At 42.8% G+C, this 20,719-nt stretch overlaps 1 protein-coding gene across 1 annotated transcript in view; it reads left to right on the top strand.

Annotated features, from left to right (window-relative positions):
- The window catches only part of WDR33 (WD repeat domain 33), a 1,025,118-nt gene that overhangs the window by 665,145 nt on the left and 339,254 nt on the right, over nucleotides 1–20,719 (top strand). The window contains exons 11-13 of the mRNA XM_069213677.1: nucleotides 18,434–18,544; nucleotides 19,165–19,259; nucleotides 20,046–20,132. Coding sequence (XP_069069778.1) covers nucleotides 18,434–18,544; nucleotides 19,165–19,259; nucleotides 20,046–20,132 — 293 coding nt within the window. The remainder of the gene's footprint in view (nucleotides 1–18,433; nucleotides 18,545–19,164; nucleotides 19,260–20,045; nucleotides 20,133–20,719) is intronic.

Raw genomic sequence — 20,719 nt, 5'->3', positions numbered from 1 at the left:
TCCCATACATCTGGCGACGCCCCACCTCCGGACAAAGAAAGCAGAAAATTTGATGCAGCAGGAAAAAGAGTAGCATCACAGGCAGCCAACCAGTGGCGCATCGCAAATTCTCAAGCGCTGCTGGCCAGATATGACCGCGCTCACTGGGATGAGATGCAACTTCTCGTAGACCATCTTCCCCAAGAATACCAAAAAAGGGCGCAGCAAATAGTTGAAGAGGGACAAACGATCTCAAACAATCAAATCCGCTCTTCACTGGACGCAGCCGATACTGCAGCGAGAACAGTCAACACTGCTGTCACCATAAGGAGACACGCTTGGCTCCGCACTTCAGGCTTCAAACCTGAAATCCAGCAGGCTGTCCTTAATATGCCCTTCAACGAAAAACAACTTTTTGGCCCTGAAGTGGACACAGCCATTGAAAAACTTAAAAAGGACACAGACACGGCCAAGGCCATGGGCGCACTCTACTCCCCGCAGAGCAGAGGCTCTTTTAGAAAAACTCCATTTAGAGGGGGGTTTCGTGGCCAACCCACAGACACCACCAGCCAACAAACAAGAACCACACCATATCAGGGTTCCTTCCAAAGGGGAGGTTTCAGGGGATATAGAGGGGGTCAATTCCCAAGGAGTAGGGGAAGATTCCAGACTCCAAAAACACCTCCACCTAAACAGTGACTTTCAAGTCACGCAACCCCTTCACTCAACACCAGTGGGGGGAAGACTAAGCCAATTCTACCAATCTTGGCAACAGATTACAACAGACAATTGGGTATTAGCAATAATCCAACATGGCTATTGCATAGAATTCCACAAATTCCCACCAAACATCCCTCCCAAAACACGCAAAATGTCACCACAACATTTAGAACTTTTAGGACTAGAAGTTCAAGCACTACTGCAAAAGGATGCAATAGAGTTAGTACCAGTACAACAAAAAAACACAGGAGTTTACTCCCTGTACTTTCTAATTCCAAAAAAAGACAAAACATTAAGACCAATATTAGATCTCAGGACACTAAATACCTACATCATATCGGACCATTTTCACATGGTCACACTACAAGACATCATTCCACTGCTCAAACAGTAAGATTACATGACCACATTAGACCTAAAGGATGCGTACTTTCATATACCAATATACCCTTCTCACAGAAAGTACCTAAGGTTCGTATTCAAAGGAATACATTACCAATTCAAAGTGTTGCCATTCGGAATAACAACTGCACCAAGAGTGTTCACAAAATGTCTAGCAGTAGTAGCAGCACACATCAGGAGACAACAGATACATGTGTTCCCTTACCTAGACGATTGGCTAATCAAGACCAACACAGTAAAAAAATGCGCAAACGACACCACATGTGTCATACAAACCCTTCACAAACTGGGGTTTTCCGTCAACTATACAAAATCACACCTAGAACCGTGTCAGACACAACAATATCTAGGAGCAACCATCAACACATCAAAGGGAATTGCCACTCCAAGTCCACAAAGAGTGCAGGCATTCCACAAGGTAATAAGTGCTATGTTTCCAAACCAAAAGATACAAGCAAAATTTGTGCTAAAACTTCTAGGCATGATGTCATCATGCATAGCCATTGTCCCAAACGCAAGACTACACATGCGACCCTTACAACAGTGCCTAGCATCACAATGGTCACAGGCACAGGGTCAACTTCAAGATCTGGTGTTGGTAGACCGCCAAACATACCTCTCGCTTCTATGGTGGAACAGCAAAAATTTAAACAAAGGGCGGACATTTCAGGACCCAGTGCCTCAATACGTTATAACAACAGATGCTTCCATGACAGGGTGGAGAGCACACCTCAATCACCACAGCATTCAAGGACAATGGGATATACACCAAACAAAATTTCATATCAATTACCTAGAACTGTTAGCAGTATTTCTAGCGTTAAAAGCCTTTCAACCCATAATAACACACAAATACATTCTTGTCAAAACAGACAACATGACAACAATGTATTATTTAAACAAACAAGGAGGAACACACTCAACACAATTGTGCCTCCTAACACAAAAAATATGGCAGTGGGCGATTCACAACAACATTCGCCTAATAGCACAATTTATTCCAGGAATACAAAACCAACTAGCAGACAACCTTTCGCGAGACCACCAACAAGTCCACGAATGGGAAATTCACCCCCAAGTTCTGAACAAGTACTTTCAAATTTGGGGAACACCCCAGATAGATTTGTTCGCAACAAAAGAAAACTCAAAATGCCAAAACTTCGCATCCAGGTACCCACACCGCGAATCACAAGGCAATGCTCTATGGATGAGTTGGTCAGGGATATTTGCATACGCTTTTCCCCCTCTCCCTCTCCTTCCATATCTAGTAAACAAGTTGAGTCAAAACCAACTCAAACTCATACTGATAGCACCCACATGGGCAAGACAACCTTGGTATACAACTCTACTAGACCTTTCACTAGTACCGCATGTCAAACTACCCAACAGACCAGATCTGTTAACACAACACAAACAACAGATCAGGCATCCAAACCCAGCATCATTGAATCTGGCAATTTGGCTCCTGAAATCCTAGAATTCGGACACTTAAACCTCACACAAGAATGCATGGAGGTCATAAAACAAGCTAGAAAATCTTCCACTAGACACTGCTATGCATCTAAGTGGAAAAGATTTGTTTACTACTGCCATACCAATCAAATACAACCATTACATGCCTCTACGAAAGACATAGTAGGATACTTACTACATTTACAAAAAGCAAATCTCGCTTTTTCATCTATAAAAATACACCTCGCAGCAATATCTGCTTACCCACAAACTACTCATTCATCGTCTCTATTTAGAATACCAGTTATTAAAGCATTCATGGAAGGGCTAAAAAGAATTATACCACCAAGAACACCACCAGTTCCTTCATGGAATCTTAACATCGTCTTAACAAGACTCATGGGTCTACCTTTCGAACCCATGCATTCCTGTGAAATGCAATATCTAACCTGGAAAGTCGCATTTCTCATTGCAATCACATCCCTCAGAAGAGTAAGTGAAATACAGGCATTTACCATACAAGAACCATTTATTCAAATACACAACAATAAAATAGTTCTAAGAACAAATCCAAAATTTCTGCCAAAAGTAATCTCACCATTCCATTTAAATCAAACAGTAGAATTGCCAGTGTTCTTCCCACAACCAAATTCCGTGGCTGAAAGGGCACTACATACATTAGACATCAAAAGAGCACTAATGTACTACATTGACAGAACAAAGCTAATCAGGAAAACAAAACAACTGTTCATAGCTTTTCAAAAACCACACATAGGAAATCCAATCTCTAAACAAGGCATTGCTAGATGGATAGTCAGATGTATTCAAACATGCTATCTTAAAGCCAAAAGAGAATTGCCTATTACACCAAAGGCACACTCAACCAGAAAGAAAGGTGCTACAATGGCCTTTCTAGGAAACATTCCTATGAGCGAAATATGTAAGGCTGCAACCTGGTCTACGCCTCATACGTTTACTAAACACTACTGTGTAGACGTACTAAATGCACAACAAGCTACAGTGGGCCAAGCTGTACTAAGAACATTATTCCAAACTACTTCAACTCCTACAGGCTAAACCACCGCTTTTAGGGGAGGTAACTGCTTTATAGTCTATGCCAAACATGTGTATCTGCAGCAACATATGCCATCGAACTGAAAATGTCACTTACCCAGTGTACATCTGTTCGTGGCATTAGTCGCTGCAGATTCACATGTACCCTCCCACCTCCCCGGGAAGCCTGTAGCCGTTTAGAAGTAGATCATAAATCTTAAACATTTGTACATTTGTAAATAATTATTATAAACTCTTAACGTACATACATATTCACTCCATTGCATGGGCACTATTTATAGCAAACAACTCCATCCTCACCCTCTGCGGGGAAAACAATCTAAGATGGAGTCGACGCCCATGCGCAATGGAGCCGAAGAGGGAGGAGTCCTTCGGTCCCGTGACCAAAAAAGACTTCTTCGAAGAAAAACAACTTGTAATACTCCGAGCCCAACACCAGGCAGCGGACTGTGCCAAACATGTGAATCTGCAGCGACTAATGCCACAAACAGATGTTCACTGGGTAAGTGACATTTTCATTAATCGTCAGTATTGCTTAGATCGAGTTTTTCATCCAGCATCAAACCAGCAGTACTGTCAGAATCTTCATTTCGCCCTTTGGGGCGCTTGCTCCCGACTCGGGCCTGTTCAGGCCTTCTGCGTGGAAGCCTGATGGATTGGACTCCATTTCGATTTTGCCCTCGGTGCCACGCAGAGTTCCGTTATACAGACCAACATCTGGTTTGTAATTTTTGCCTTTCTCCGGAACATCGAGAAGAGGACTGGGAAGACTATCGATCATTTTGATCGAAGAAGACCTTGAGAGATCGCAGGGCCTGAAGACTAGAAATGGCATCGAAAAGCACGGAACATCTCGACGTCAAGGAGGAAGAGCAGGCGCAGACAGCAGTCTCCATCCAAGACACTGACTCAGAGCAAGATTCAGAAGATGATAGACCCATCCCTGCTGGCCAGCACATGAGTACATCTGCCCCTACACCCATACATAAAAAACAACAATCAAAGGCCTTGGGTAAACCACTGCCGGAAAGCCATGGTTCGGCCCGAAAAAAGACTTTCGGCGACCGACCTTCGGGATCAGCCCTGAAAAAGGCCACTACTCCGTCCACTTCGGAGTCGAGCAAGTAGGATAAAAAACTTCCACCTCGGACTCCAGTAAGCGTCCTCACTCTTCAGAGTCGAAGATTCGACATCCTGCTTCGGAGCCCTTTTTCAAGACCGAAAAAGATTCAAACATCGGAACTGCAAAAATCCTCATACACAGAGGAACAAGGACTTTCGAGTAAACTTAAGCAAATCTCGAAGCCCACTCAAGAACATCACAAACATTCTGATGAAGAGACTGAGATTGAGCCAATATTGGAGGTTATGGATGAGAGACAATCAAGAATCCATATACATAGAGACTGGCAGAATTCTGACAGCACCTCCTTTAATGACTAAAAGAAAGATGGCCTTTGAAAAGGAACTAGACTCTGCTCAACCACCAGCAAAGGTTCAGAAACTGAAAGAGAAGCCAGTACCACTTCCTGCCTCTCCTCCTCACTCTCCACAGCTTTACTTTTCACCTCCTCAAAATAGTTCACCACCATTGCCTTCTCCAACACACTTCTATACTCTCATGTAGATACAGTGGACCCTTGGGATCTGTATGATCCTGATCCCATTCCAGACAATGATCCTGATCTATACCCATCCACACCTTCCCCACCAGAAGACACTACTGCCTACACTTGAGTAGTTTCTAGAGCAGCTGCTTACCATGGGGTGCTTATGCACTCTGAACCCCTGGAAGAAGATTTTCTATTCAACACTTTGTCTTCCACTCATTCTAGATACCAGTGTCTCCCAATGTTGCCTGGAATAGCCAAACATGCCGACCACATTTTTTATGAGCCTGTCAAAGCTAGAGTGATTGCTCCTAGAATTGACAAAAAAATACAAGCCTGGCCATACAGATTCAGACTACATCACACATCAGGTCCCTCCAGATTCATTAGTAGTCAGTGCGGTTAGAAAAAGAGCTAACAGGCAGTCATCAGGAGACGCTCCTCCTCCTGATAAAGAAAGTAGAAAGTTTGATGCGGCTGGCAAGAGAGTAGCCACACAGACGGCCAACCAATGGCAAATTGCAAATTTGCAAGCACTTCCTGCCAGGTATGATAGAGCCCATTGGGATGAGATGCAAGAACTCATACAGCACCTCCCAAAAGAGCATCAAAAAGGGCACAACAGGTTGTAGAAGAGGGACAGGCAATAAGTAATAACCAAATAAGGTCTGCCCTCGATGTTGCTGATACAGCCGTAAGGAGTGTCAATACTGCCATTACAATCAGAAGGCATACATGGCTACGCTCCTCTGGTTTTTAAACCAGAAATACAACAGGCAGTACTTAACATGCCTTATGATAAAAAACATTTATTTGGTCTTGATGTGGACACCACTACAGAAAAACTGAGAAACGACTCCGATACTGCAAAAGCGATGGGGGCACTATATACCACACCATATAAAGGCTCTTTTCGCAGGCCACAGTTTAGAGGAGGATTTAAGCCACAATCCTCTGAGGCTTCTACCTCCCCAGCAAAACAGGGACAACAAGCACAATATCAAAGAGGGGGATTTAGAGGTTCCTACAGAGAACAATAATTTAGAAATAGAGGCAAGTTCCAAGCTTCCAAGCAAGCCACTACACCATCCAAGCAGTGACTTCCTTCCAACCCCTCCACCCGGCACAAAACCTCTGGGCTGAAGACTACAGCAATTCCACTCTCTTTGGCAAAATATCACCAGAGACAATTGGGTACTATCAGTTATCCGCAATGGCTATTGCCTAGAATTGATCTCCACCCCTCCAAACATTCCACCCTGTTACCACAAATTGTCCCCAGAACATAACCTTCTGTTGTAACAGGAGGTACAATCCCTACTACTAAAACAAGCAATAGAATTGGTCCTTCATTCTCAGCACGGAACAAGAGTATACTCACTATACTTCCTCATTCCCCAAAAAGATGGCACTCTAAGGCCTATCCTAGACCTCAGGCCTCTCAATCTATACATCCTGTCAGACCATTTTCACATGGTAACTCTGCAGGATGTCATTCCATTACCACAGAAACAAGATTACATGATTGCTTTAGACCTCAAAGATGCGTATTTCCATATACCCATCCATCCAGCTCACAGAAAATACCTCTGGTTCGTCATAGCAGGAAAACATTACAAGTTCAAAGTTTTGCCTTTGGCATAACAACAGCTCAACGAGTGTTCACAAAGTGTCTAGCAGTATAGCAGCCTACTTAAGAAGACAACACATTCAGTTCTTTCCATATCTAGACGATTGGCTAATAAAATCAAGCAATTTGACACCGTGCCAACAACACACTCAGTATGTAATAGAAACCCTGCATACACTAGGGTTCACTCTAAATTATCAGAAATCACACCTTCAACCAGCACAGGCACAACCTTGCCTAGGTGCTCTTCTAAATACTCAAAATGCCCTAGCATATCCAAATACACAAAGGATACACGCTTTCCAAAATCTCATCCCACACATACAGCCAAATCAACAATACAATGTAAGATTTAGCATGAATATTCTAGGGATGATGGCATCTTGCATAGCCATAGTTCCACATTCAAGACTAAACATGAGACCCTTACAACAATGTCTCTCATAACAATGATCTCAGGCACACGGTCAACTTCAAGATCTAGTGTTGATGGACCGCCAAACACACATGTCCCTCCAATGGTGTAATCTCAAGACCCGGTGCCTCACACCATAATAACAGCAGACGCATCAATGGTAGGTTGGGGAGCTCATCTCAACAGTCCTACTATTCAAAGGGGATGGATTCCCAAACAGAAACAACTTCACATAACCACCTAGAATTATTGGCTGTGTTTCTTGACCTAAACGTGTTTCAACCCCTTCTCAAACAGAAGACTGTCCTAATAAAAACAGACAACATGACCACCATGTACTACCTCAAAAAACAGGGCGGGACACATTAATCTCAACTGTCCATGCTAGCTCAGACAATATGGAAATGGGCAATTCACTATCACATTGATCTATTAGAATACATTCCAGGAATAGACAACCAGCTATCGGATCTCCTAAGTAGGCATCACCAACAAACTCACAAGTGGGAGATTCACTCACAAGTACTTCAAAAGTACTTTCAAAAGTTGGGAACACCAGAAATAGACCTATTTGCAACAAGCGAAAATGCAAAATGCCAAAACTTAGCATCCAGGCACCCACATCCCCTATCCAAGGGCAATGCTCTGTGGATCAAATGGTCAGGGATATTTGCTTATGCTTTTCCCCCTCTTCCACTCCTTCCCTTTCTGGTCAGCAAACTACGTCAGACATCTCTGACCTCGATACTCATAGCCCCAACATGGGCACGTCAACATTGGTACACAACATTCCTAGACCTGTCTGTAGTATCCCATTCCAAACTTCCAAACAGACCAGACTTGTTAACACAAAACAAAGGTCAAATCAGGCACCCAAACACCGATGTTCTCAATTTGGCTCCTGAAGTCCTAGAATTTGGTTACCTAAAACTCCCATCAGAATGTATGGAAGTGATTAAGCAGGCATGTAAACCTACTACTAGACGATGTTATGCTAACAAATGGAAAATATTTGTCTACTACTGTCACTCTAAAAACACTGATCCACTTACAGCATCTATACAAGATATTGTATGCTTCTTAGTTCATTTGCAAAAATCAAATTTCGCTTTCTCATCCATCAAAATCCACCTTACTGCCATATCTGCGTACTTAAAAACTATTCAACACACTTCTCTATTAAGAGTTCCTGTTATTAAAGCCTTAATGGAAGGCTTAAAATGCATTATTCCACCTAGAACACCACCTGTTTCTTCTTGGAATTTAACTACTATACTTAACAGACTTATGGGCCCACCTTTTGAACCCATGCATTCTTGTCAAATTCAATTTTTAACATGGAATGTTGCCTTCCTGGTAGCTATTACTTCTTTACGAAGAGTTAGTGAAATTCAAGCATTCACTCTTGAGGAACCTTTTTTCCAAGTACACAAACATAAAGTTGTACTTAGGACAAATTTCTACCAAAAGTAGTATCTCCTTTTCACATCAACCAAACAGTGGCATTGCCAGTCTTCTTTCCACAGCCAGACTCAGTTGCAGAAAGAACTATTCATACTCTAGATCTCAAGAGTTCTTATGTACTATATAGACAGAATTAAAGATTTTAAGAAATCAAAACAACTTTTCGTTGCTTTTCAACAACCACATAAAGGCAATCCTATATCTAACCAAGGCTTAGCGAGATGGATTGTTAGATGCATACAAACATGCTGCACCAAAGCAAAAACACAACTTTTGATCACTCGTAGAGCACTTTCTACAAGGTAGAAAGGTGCGTCAATGGCATTTTTAGGAAACATACCAATGGCTGATGTATGTAAAGCAACCACATGGTCTACTCCTCATACATTTACAAAACACTTGTGTTGATGTTTTCTCACAACAATAGGCTACTGTAGGCCAGGCTGTCTAAAGAACACTATTTCAAACTCTCCAAATCCTACAGGCTAGCCACCGCACATTTTTTGGGAGGACTAACTGCTTTATAGTCTATGCATAGCATGTGTATCTGCAGCTGCACATGCCATTGAACTGAAAATGTCACAGTACATCTGTTTGTGGCATGTAGTGCTGCAGATTCACATGCACCCTACCTCCTCCCCGGAAGTCTGTAGTCGTTTAAGTTTAACATTTGTACATATGTAGATATATTTACATTTGCATGGACATCTCTTATATCCTTATACTCTATCACTCCTTCCTTCACTCTTTGCGGGAAAACAATCTAAATATGGAGTCGATGCCCAATGCGCACTGGAACCAAGAGGAGTAGTCACTCAATCCTGTGACTCCGAAAATACTTCTTTGAAGAAAAACAACTTGTAACACTCTGAGCCCAGCACTAGATGTCAGAAGAGCTATGCATAGCATGTGAATCTGCATCACTACATTCCACGAACAGATGTACACTGGGTAAGTGACATTTTCCATATACATTGCATGGACATCTTCTTTACATACTATATATATGTACATATACAACTCTTCACTCCTTACTTCATCCTCCTGCGGGATAACAGTCTAACAAAGAACTTGTACCCATGTGCACCATCACCCAGAGGAGTCGTCACTGGATCTTGTGACTCGAAAAAGCTTCTTTGAAGAAAAACAACTTGTAACACTCAGAGCACAACCCTAGATGGCAGACTATGCACAGCATGTGAATCTGCGGCACTACATCCCACGAACAGATGTACACAAAGTAAATTACATTTTCCTTTTGTAACACTGTGTTGGTTCTTTCATGAGTATAAGTGCTGTGTGACTACAGTGGTATTGCATAAGCTTTGCATTTCTCCTAGATAAGTCATGGCTGTTTATCCACAGCTACCTCTAGAGAGCCCTGGCTTCCTAGACACTTCCTACACCTCACTAATATGGGATACCTAGACTTGGTATAAGGTGGTAACACCTTACACCAGGCCAGCTTCCTACAGGGTTTGCAGGAGATCTGAAAATCAAAATAAATTTTTAAAAAGCAAGCAATTATTGTTTTTAAGAGAATTGAAGTTATGAAATTTAATCTTCGGTATTTTTTTTTTACCTAAATCATCAGAAAAATCACTGAAAAAACTAAGGTTAAATTCATGTTATAGTTACATGCTTCATTAATATGTTTTTTTTTACGTAGAAATTCACAGGAAAAAAACAAAGGTTACAGAGAGATTGTAATTAGGAAATGCCATTAAAAAACATAAAATTTTCATAGAAAAAAAACAAAGGTTACAGAGACACTGTAGTTAGGAAATAAATTTAAAAATGTAGGAATTCACCAAAAAAAGGTTAAAAGAACTTTATAGTTGGGGGTCAGATTTTACACACACAAAACCATAGAAGTTCAGTAGTTACAGTTACCTGAGATGACTATAACTGACGCCAGCTGCAATGCACTTCTCATGACCTCACATATTACATCATTCTTGAGTCTGTGACATCACTGATGACATCATCCAGCAAAGTAACCTTCATATACTTCTTAAAATACCTTTATAATTGTTTACAATAAGATAAGGAGATGTGAGAGACATACAACAGAGCACTCACTGTAACCTTATCAATTACTAGGTTCACTTATTACCCAGGAGAGAGTTCTCAGCGGTTAGTCCTGTCTCTTCTAAACCACTGCTCTAAACACTAATAACCAAAGTAAGACATCTAACCATACAGGCTAGTCTATCACAAACCACAACAACACTATTCGTCGACCTGGAAAGGGGTTTTAGTGCAGACCTCTGTTTTACCAAAACCACTACAACACACCCCCAGTAGAGTGGTCTTAGGAGACACGCCACTGTCCTAAACCATTAGTAAAAATATTCTTCATCCCATAGAAAGGTGCCAACATAGAGGTCAATCTAGAGAAACATTTCGGTTAACAGATTAATTTATTGCATTCTACTGCTACAGTCATTCATCACAAAGGAGCGAGGTCTAAGAAAACTGTTAAGTATACCCTAAAACAGAAGTATATTTACCCATCACTGTCGAGTGAAGTCTCAATGACCAGTTTAGACTGTTGCACAGCACTGCCATACACATACATCAGCAGGGGGCATGCGTCAGCTTAGAGGCTGGTTCACTCATAAATAGTTAATCCGCTTTAAAAAAGAGATTATAGTTCAGATGGTATATGTTAGAAATACTGGTACTCAGTAGCACAGAAAGAATAGCAATTTAACTTGTGCAGTTGATCAATATATATCTTCATTGTCAGAGAAGTTTAAGAAACACACACTCACTGGATGATGTCATCAGCGATGTCACTGACCATGTTATGATTGTTGTAATATGAGGTCATAAGCAATGCATTGCGGGACGCGTACATTATAGTTAGCTCAGGTAACTATAACTGCTGGATTTCTATGGTTTTGTAGGTCTAAACCCTGACGTTACCTATAATGTCTCTGTAACCTCTTTTTTTCAGTGAATTACTAAGGTTTTTTTTAATTCTGTTTCCTAACTATAGCATCCATGTAACCTTTGTTTTTTTCTGTGGGGGGAAAAAAAAAATATATATATATATACACACTTAAAAAACTAAAGGTTACAGGTATGTTATAGTTAGGCTCACATTTTAAATGTACCAAACCATAGAAATTCATTCAGTTATAGTTAGTTATCTCAAGTAACTATAACTCGTGCCCTAAGGTAACTGTAACTCACGCCCTCGCCATGCACTGCTAATTACTTCAGACATTACAGCAATCATGACAACTTTTATAACGTCAATAAAAATGTCAGTGAAGCATTAGAAGTCAAATTAATGAAGAAAAAACTGTGCATGGTGAGGGCACAAGTTATAGTTACCTTAGGACATGAGTTATCGTTACTTTAAGTAACTCTAACTATAACTGCGGAATTTCTATGGTTCTGTAGGAGTAAATTCAGAACCTAACTATAACGTCCCTGTAACCTTTGTTTTGTTTTTTTAAAGTGAATTTATACATTTCTATGGTTGTTTTAACGCGGAGTAATATTAATTACTGTACATTCATCCAACCACCGCCCTAAAATCTCCCTCTACTCTTACCAAGTTCCAAAATGTTGGAAAGTGTGGTACATTGGATGACAGGGGGCAGGCAGAATGGCATAGGGACATGGACTTAGATAACAGGGAGCAGGAGGGAGATGAGCAGGGGCACCAAACTGACCTTACAGGGCCACCACCAGGGGTTGCAGCAGCACAATACACCACACAGGGCAAGCGGGGTAGCAGTGCAGCACAACGGATCGTGGAAAGCAGTAGGAATGGGTCAGAGCCATGCGCATGGACAACAGAACGCAGAGGGGAAAGAGGGTCAGGCAGCAAGCTAACCATACTGGACAGATTGGGGGACAGTTGCAGCATAACAGACCATGAAGGGCAGGAGGGAGGGTTGCAGTGGCAGCACATCGGACCAGACAGGGCAGGAGGAAGGGGGATAGTGCGTGGACTCTGACAACAGAGGGTAGGGCGGAGGTGGATGGGGCAGCATGCTAACTGTTCAGGGCAGGGGGGAGGAGCGGTGTAAGAACAACTGCCACACAGGGCTGTAATGAGGGAGAAGGGGTATGACAAGGATGAGGGGGGCTAGGAGAAGCAAGCTTGGGTCGGGCATCACAAGGAGGAGATGCAAACCAGCCTTGGCAGCTGCAACAGACACAGTGCACGGGGGTACTGTCCCGGGTGAGAAGGCACGGTTGCACCAAAGTTGGACAGCTGGCAGAGAGGACCAAGAGGGCTGCTCCGGTCCACGACCTGTGATGCAGGATCCACGCAGCTCAGGATGAGAGGAGATCCATGCAGCCGGTCGTCATTGCAGTTAGTGCCTGCGGATGAAGGGGAGTGACTCCTTCACCCCAAGGGAGATTGCTTCTTCCTTCTCGTGCAGACTGAAGACTTGCTGCCCTCAGAGGTTGCACAGCCAGGAAATGTTGCAGAAGCTGGAAGGAGTGGTGGAAACAATGTTGCAGGCAGAGCCTTTGTTGTAGATGCATATTGTCTGTTACTGGAGGGTTGTTGCGGTTCCAGTGGCTAGAAGTCAAAGTAAGGATGCAGAGGAGTGCTGCTGGAATCTTGCAAGCCAAATCTGAGGACCCACCCAAGAGAGAGACCCTAAGTAGACCTGAAAGGGGGATTGTCCATCTAGCCATGTGAGCACCTATCAGGGGGGTGCTCTGACATCACCTGCCTGGCCTGGCCACTCAGATGCTCCAAGAGGTCCCTGCCAACCTTGGATTCAAGATGGCAGACTCCAGGGACCCTCTGAGGGAGCTCTGGGCACCACCCCTGGGGTGGTGATGGACAGGGGAGTGGTCACTCCCCTTTCCTTTGTCCAGTTTTGCGCCAGAGCAGGGACTGGAGGTCCCTGAACCGGGGTAGACTTGTTTATGCACGGAGGGCACCAAATGTGCCCCTCAAAGCATACCAGTGGCCTGGGGAGGCTACCCCTCCCAAGCCATCTTATACCTATTTCCAATGGGCGATGGTGTTTCCCCCCTCTCCCAAAGGAGATTTTGTTCTGCCTTCCTGGGCTTGAGCTGTTCAAGCAGCAGGAGGGCAGAAACCTGCCTAAGGGGTGGCAGCCGCTTGGGCTGCCCAGAAAACCCTAGAACAGTGGTTCCCAACCTTTTGACTTCCATGGACCCCCATTTTATCAATACTGGAGCCTGGGGACCCCCACTGAATCATTATTGAAACACGGGGACCCCCACTGAACCATTACTGATAGCTGGAACCTAATATTACATTTTTTAAGCAGTCGCGGACCCCTGAGGAGGCTTCGCGGACCCCCAGGGGTCCCCGGCACACAGGTTGGGAACCACTGCCCTAGAAGGCTGGTAGGAGCAATGCTGGGATCCTCCAAGGAGCCCGAAGAGTGCATGGAATCATAGTTCCAATATTGTCAACAGTATTGGGGTATGATTCTGACATGTTTGATACCAAACATGCCTAGGTTCGGAGTTACCATTATGTTGCTGAACATGGGTAGTAAGCTACGTCCAGTACACGCATAAAATGGCGTTCCCACACTCACAAAGTCCACGAAAATGGCACTGGAGTTCGTGGGGGTACCCCTGCTCATGCAAGGGTGCCCTCACACACAGGTACTTGCACCCTGCCCTCTGCGCTTGGAGGGCTTGCCATAGGGGTGACTTGTAAGTGACCTGGTGCAGTGACCGGTAGTGAAAAGGGTGCACGCACTCTTTCATGGAGACTGCAATGGCAGGCCTGCAGAACACTTTGTATGGGCTCCCTATGGGTGGCATAATACATGCTGCAGCTCATGGGGATCCCCTGGTACCCCAATACCTGTACCATATACCAGGGACTTACATGAGGGCACCAGTATGACACATGTGGGGTGAAAGTAACTAAGTTACCAAGTTAGAAGGGAGAGTTCATTATCACTGGGGTCCTGGTTAGCAGGATCCCAGTGAACAGTCAAACACACAGACAAACATGCAGTAAGTGGGGTGAACCATGCTAAAAGGGGCAAAGTGAGGTTGGATCTAGGGTCTTAAGACCCTTCTGTGAATGATTGGCAAAGACAAAAATATGATGTTCTCTTCAATGGTAGCTGCCTTCCTGTCAGGATCTAGCAGCTTAATAGCCCTTGAGGTTTTCTGAGAAGTTTTCTTTTGCATAATTATTTGATATTTTGTAAAAATTAAATTAAATGGAAATTTGCCACTCAATGCTATATTTTATTGTGAAATGCATTCTCTTGCCTATGGAAAAAGACTCAGTTTGTGCTTTACAAAAAGCACAAAAACCAAAGATGGTACAAACAACAGCTGTTAGCATTCTCTTTATTTGCACTGTTCCCATGACAGGATTTTTACCCAAATGAATAGAAAATTAAGCAACATAGCGTAATGGAATATGTTTGAGCATTTTGAAGTCTAACATGAAATGCCGGAAACAACGCACAACTACTCTAACTTAATGAAAATGGTATTTCTTGCAAGCTCCTCAGTTGATGAAAAAATAGAGACCAATATTTGTTGCATTACTGCTATATGAAATCTCAGTAGGGCTGAAAAGGTAAGCTGAGGAAGCTCTTGGTAATGTGTATGTAGGCATATGGTATTTCTGTAGTTTGACCAGGCCAAAGGCAGTTCAAGGTCTATACAAATTGAAAGACTCTCATAAAGTCAGAATTGTGATACAGTATTCTTAAGAGATGAGTCTTCAATGCTTCTGTAAAATGGAGCTTCGTCAGGGGGATCCTGATGGATTTGAAAATGTTGTTCAAGATCCTGGGTGTGGTGTAGATGGAAAAGATCCTCTCTTGTTTTTTCTTTTTTTTTCCACACTTAAGCTCCAGTCTGCGGTGGCCAGCGTGTCTGCAAGATAAGCATGGGTTGCGATTGAAATAGCTTGCTAATGATACAGTTGGAAAGCCAGTGTTCCTTCAGGGTGGGGGTGATGTGATCATATTTCTTCATGTACTAGATGAGACATGCTGCAGCTTGTAGGGTGCGCATAATGTGTGCTGGTGAAGTCAGGAAGGTCTTTGGACAGGATATTATCCCCCATCTAGATGTAAGAGTATGAGGGCTTGACCAGGAGTTTTTAAGTTTCTTTCTGAAAGAAACAGTTTCACTTTCTTTAGAAGAGAGAGCTGGTACCAGTCTTTTTTCTGCAATGTGTTTTTGAGGCTGAGGTATGTATTCATGGTGAATCGAAGCCCGCACTTACTTTGGTGTTGTATCAACTTCGTTTCTGTGAGAAATTGGGTTGTGGATTGTTGGTTGACTGGTGTGCGAGCCCTGGTCAAGCAACCGCCACTATCCCTTGCAAGGTGAACCACAAAAAGTGACTAAATTAACATGTGCTTAACCCTGGGTAGCTTGGCACAAAAAGCAGTCAGGCTAAACTTTGAGGTATTGTGTTAAGGATTTATGCAGCTGACAAACACCAACACAGTGAAAACACAATAAAAGTCCCAAACCAATTGTGAGAACTAGAGAAACATTTAATAAATTATTTGACACCAAAACTATAAAAATCCAATTAATAGATCTGAATTTTTAAAGTTTAAGGTTCAAAATAGCAAGTCCTCAGTTCTAGAAAATGGCCAGCTGGGCACCTTTAGCACCACCGTCAAGGGTCCAGGAGTGGATGGAGACCTCTTGGCGGTTCAAGACTCACTCAGGCTGGGTCCCGGTGTAGGTTCAAGATGGTGGAAACCTGTTTATGGCCATGTGGCTCTGAACAGGTAACGAGCAAAACTAGCCCTTGGAGTCACTTCTGGTCCTGGGTGCAGGTGAAGATGCAGGGCTGACCTCTAAAGATTCAAGACAGGCTCCAGGCAGCAAAGCAGTCCTTCCAGGTACAGCATCAGTCTGGCGGAGTGCACAACAGGTCACAGTAGCAGGCAGTCTTCTGAGAGTCCTTCCAGAGGTCTATTAGTGAACTGAGTAGTAGGTATAGGAGCCCTATTTTATATCCTGGTGCCTTGCTCCTAGAAGATGGGAGAAGTTTCCAGAAGGGTTCTGTGACATTCTAGGAGTTTCTTGTCACCCGCCACCCCCAGCTCTGACTCCCAGCTGGCTGCACTGACAATACAGTACAGGGTTGTTAAGCCTAGTGTGTGGCAGCAGAGCTCAGCCTATTCAGATGTAAGTGGGGCTGCACTTACCGCCCCCTCTGTTAATCCCACTATTGTTTGACTGGCTGGGGAGAATACACAAAGTCTCAACTCTGTAACACCCAGGGGAAGCCCCTCCGCTATGGTGGAGGAGCGTTGTCCACGTCCACCCCCACCCCCCTGCTGAAAGGAGGAAGCAGAAAAAGTAAAATGACAATAAAAGCATTTTAATTATTTTGTTTTTCCGCTTAAGTAGGGTGGGCCAGCATTCTCCACGTCACGGGGGTGAGGGGAAGGAGTGCTAGATGCTGTCGGTTTGGCCAGGTGTCTGAGGTTGGCCAAACTGACATGTGCATACTCCCCCCAGCGACTTTACTATTAAGGAGTGTTTATCATAACACGTTCATAGATACCAAACATGACTTGCCTACCATCTCTGATTTAGGAATTACAACATATTAAATATAATAAGGAATCCCCAATGCTATATTAAGGGAGAGGTAGCCTCACGTTAGTAAAAATCTTGTTGCTGGGGGGTTCACTACTAGATCATGTAAAACTAAAAAGTACATGTCCTACCTTTTAATTACACAGCACCCTACCGTATGGGCTACCTAGGGCCTCCCTTCTGGGTGACTTGTATGTAATAAAAGGGGAGTTTAAGGATTGGCAATGGGTTTTAAATGCCCTGTCGGCATGGCAGTGGGACATTGCCTTCAAGCTGCAATGGCAAGCCTGGGACATGTTCAAACACTTCATTTTATCTTGTATCTTATCTTTTGTGGTGATGATCATTACTTTTAACCTCGCATGATGAATCTGATGCCACATCGTTCAGCCCAAAAGTTCCATGCTTTTTCGTTGTCTTTTGCACTAATCATCACCTGAAGTAGGTCCACATGCCAAGACAAATTTATGCAGCTGTCCCTTATAATTTATTACTCACTTTTCTTGGGAGGACCTAAGGCAGTAAATGTTTTTACAAGGACTTTCTTACTTTGTGTGACCTATTGCCTAAGCGGTTCAACTGTGGAAGTGTATTGCTTCTCATGTACTTCTGTAATAGAGAGCTCCTAAACTTATGTGACATAGGATGCCTTTCTCCTATCTCTGAAGCATACACATCTTTAGGTATAGGATAATCACCTTTTATAGAACAATCATGTGCAGATTCCATGACGCCTTTAGTAGTAAAATGAGACTACTTATTTACTTTTTGACAAGGCCATTGATTGTCCATGTTTCTAGTGAGTCTTTGTAGTTGATGAAGGGTCCTTAATCGATGGAATCAAGAACGGGAAATACAACAGAATTATTCATCAATGTTTAAATGTTGATTATGGGAATGGTTTTATAGTCTGTTTTCCTCTTTGAGGGCTTTTCATTAGGAGTCAACTTCGCTGGTAGATACAGATCCTTTCTCCAGGTTTTTCCCATGCACACAAAACTATTTGTACTTCGTGGGAATTAATACATTGTGTACCTTATTTACAAATTCCCATCCCTGGTGATATCCCTCAAATCTAGTTTTCAGATATATTTTCACTTCTATCCATGTTGCCTTGTGTTACAGGGTTGAGAAGGAAGTTGGTGGTATGGAAATTGCCCATGAAGGTATGATCTGGAGTCTGGCATGGCACCCTTTAGGACATATCCTCTGCTCTGGATCTAATGACCACACCAGGTACAGTCAAAGTGAAGAGGCGGGTGACTGGGGTGGGTAATAAATAACGTGATTGACAGAGGAGGGGGTGGGTTCACTGAGTGGTGCAATTTGAACTCCAAAACAAAGGTGAATCAAAACATGTTGTATGAAATGCCATTTTTAGCTGTCTGGTATCATGCACTACAACACTTTCATTTAAAAGAGACAAAAACAAGGCCTCTACTCAATTTTATTTTCTGCAATAACTAAAGTAGCCCCCAAAAAATAAACCATTCAGCATAACATCCCAAGCCAGTTAGTTTCTCATTAACACCCTCGTATTCCCCCCCCCCCAAACTCCCTGCCAGTGAATAGAAGCATAGGAACTCATGTGAGCATTTTTTGTTAACAAGGGAGCGTGGTAATCCTTGCTACTGGTTCTGCCATATTAGTGCATGTTTGCAGTCATGTGTAGCATGTCTGATTTAGTCTGTAGCTTAAACTTCTTTTTGAACTGAGCTGCAACTGTTCCTTGTGCATGTTTCTGCATTTTGCTAAGCTCTTGTATATTACTTTTTTTGATTTTTTTTAATGTTGACATCTTAGGGAGGTGTTTGTGTTACATTAATATTGTTTAATTCTACCTATTATGTTACCAGCAAGTTTTGGACCCGTAATAGACCCGGAGATAAAATGAGAGACCGTTACAATCTCAATTTGCTGCCAGGGATGTCGGAGGATGGTGTAGAATATGGTGAGTTTTCTATACCTTCTCTACAGTTGTAGACCTAGAGGTGGTTGTCTGGGATTTGGAGGTTAAGGTACCTAGAACCTTCTATTAGGTCATATTAGATGTAGAACACAGCTGTATTGTATCTGTCCTTTCTTGGGGACTGGTAACCTACTTTCAGGGACTTGGGACAGTCATTTAGCATATGACAGGTATTGCTGAAATTCCTGAAACCATCTTCCACATTGCAGACCCTCTGCAAAGTGCTTTAAAGGTAACTTATTTATTTTTCTCTCTTTTGTTAGCATAGATAGTGAGCTTAGAGACTACTTTTAGAAATGTCGGACTGATAAAGATTTAAATGGTCTTTACATTGAGTTCCTTTCCAAGGCTCCTTGCTTGTTTTTTCAAGAAGCATTTTGCCAGTATGTTGCACTTAGTCTCCATTCCTGGCTATTGTAGCAGTTGCTATACAGGTTAAACCTAAGCATAGAACCGGTTTATGTTTGTTTGTTCATCCCTTTTTAATAGTTATGACAGTTCTTTTACTGTTTTATTAATTTCTTTCTGTTGTAAGTATTCATATTTGGATTTAGATACTCAAAGCGAAATCCCATTTTACAGTCCGTTTATCTAGACGTGAATCTCAGCATTTAAACACAGAATTTCAAGTTTGCTATGCAGAACTTCTAGGGACAACTGGGAAGTAAACTATGGGAAAGCAGTGGAAACTGACATGGTGAGAGTTGAAACACCTACATCAATTCACTAGCCACAATTCTTACTTGACTTTTTATTCACTCTCATCAGATGACATGGAGCCCAACAACTTATCTTCAATTCCAGGAATGGGGATTCCAGAACAGCTAAAGATTGCCATGGAGCAGGAACAGTTGGGTAAGACTGAAAGTGTGTGCTGTTGAAAAGTTATTTCCATGTGTGCTCAGTAAGTTCTTTCCATCACCACTTTTTATCCTTGGAGGATGTCAAATAATGCACTGCGTATCTCACTGCACAGTCAACAATTTTCATCTCTTCTAGAATCTCCACAGCACATAAACAACTGTAATCTGTTAAGAGAGCTAAAACACATTTGTCTCAGTGTGTGGCTCTTTGTTCCCATCCATTTTTCTGTTGTCTTTGTTCTTTTATTGTCCTACAAATAATGAACACCGAAATATCTTATCTGATAGAGACTTCTAGCTGTAGATTCCTTACCTTAGAATTTCCTGGCATCAGTTTGGAATCCAGAAGTTTTGCTGAGCAATACCCTTGCACGCGCAGTTGTGTGGTGTCGTTTGGATCCGCATGGCATCGTTGGACCCATCTGTGACGTCACGGTCACCTATAAAGCCACCCCCCAGGCGCATGTACGTCATTTCTTTTCCTTCTGCGCCGGTTAAAGTGCAGATCTGGAATCGAGCTACCGTCTGTCATTTTTTGGCAGGCCTTTTTCGACCTTTTTGTCGAAGATTTTTTCAGTC

This window comes from Pleurodeles waltl, chromosome 11 (genome assembly GCF_031143425.1).
Source record: "Pleurodeles waltl isolate 20211129_DDA chromosome 11, aPleWal1.hap1.20221129, whole genome shotgun sequence".
In the NCBI taxonomy this organism is placed as follows: Eukaryota; Metazoa; Chordata; class Amphibia; order Caudata; family Salamandridae; genus Pleurodeles; species Pleurodeles waltl.
Note: the sequence above shows the minus strand (reverse complement) of the source record. Positions and strands in the feature narration are given on the sequence as shown.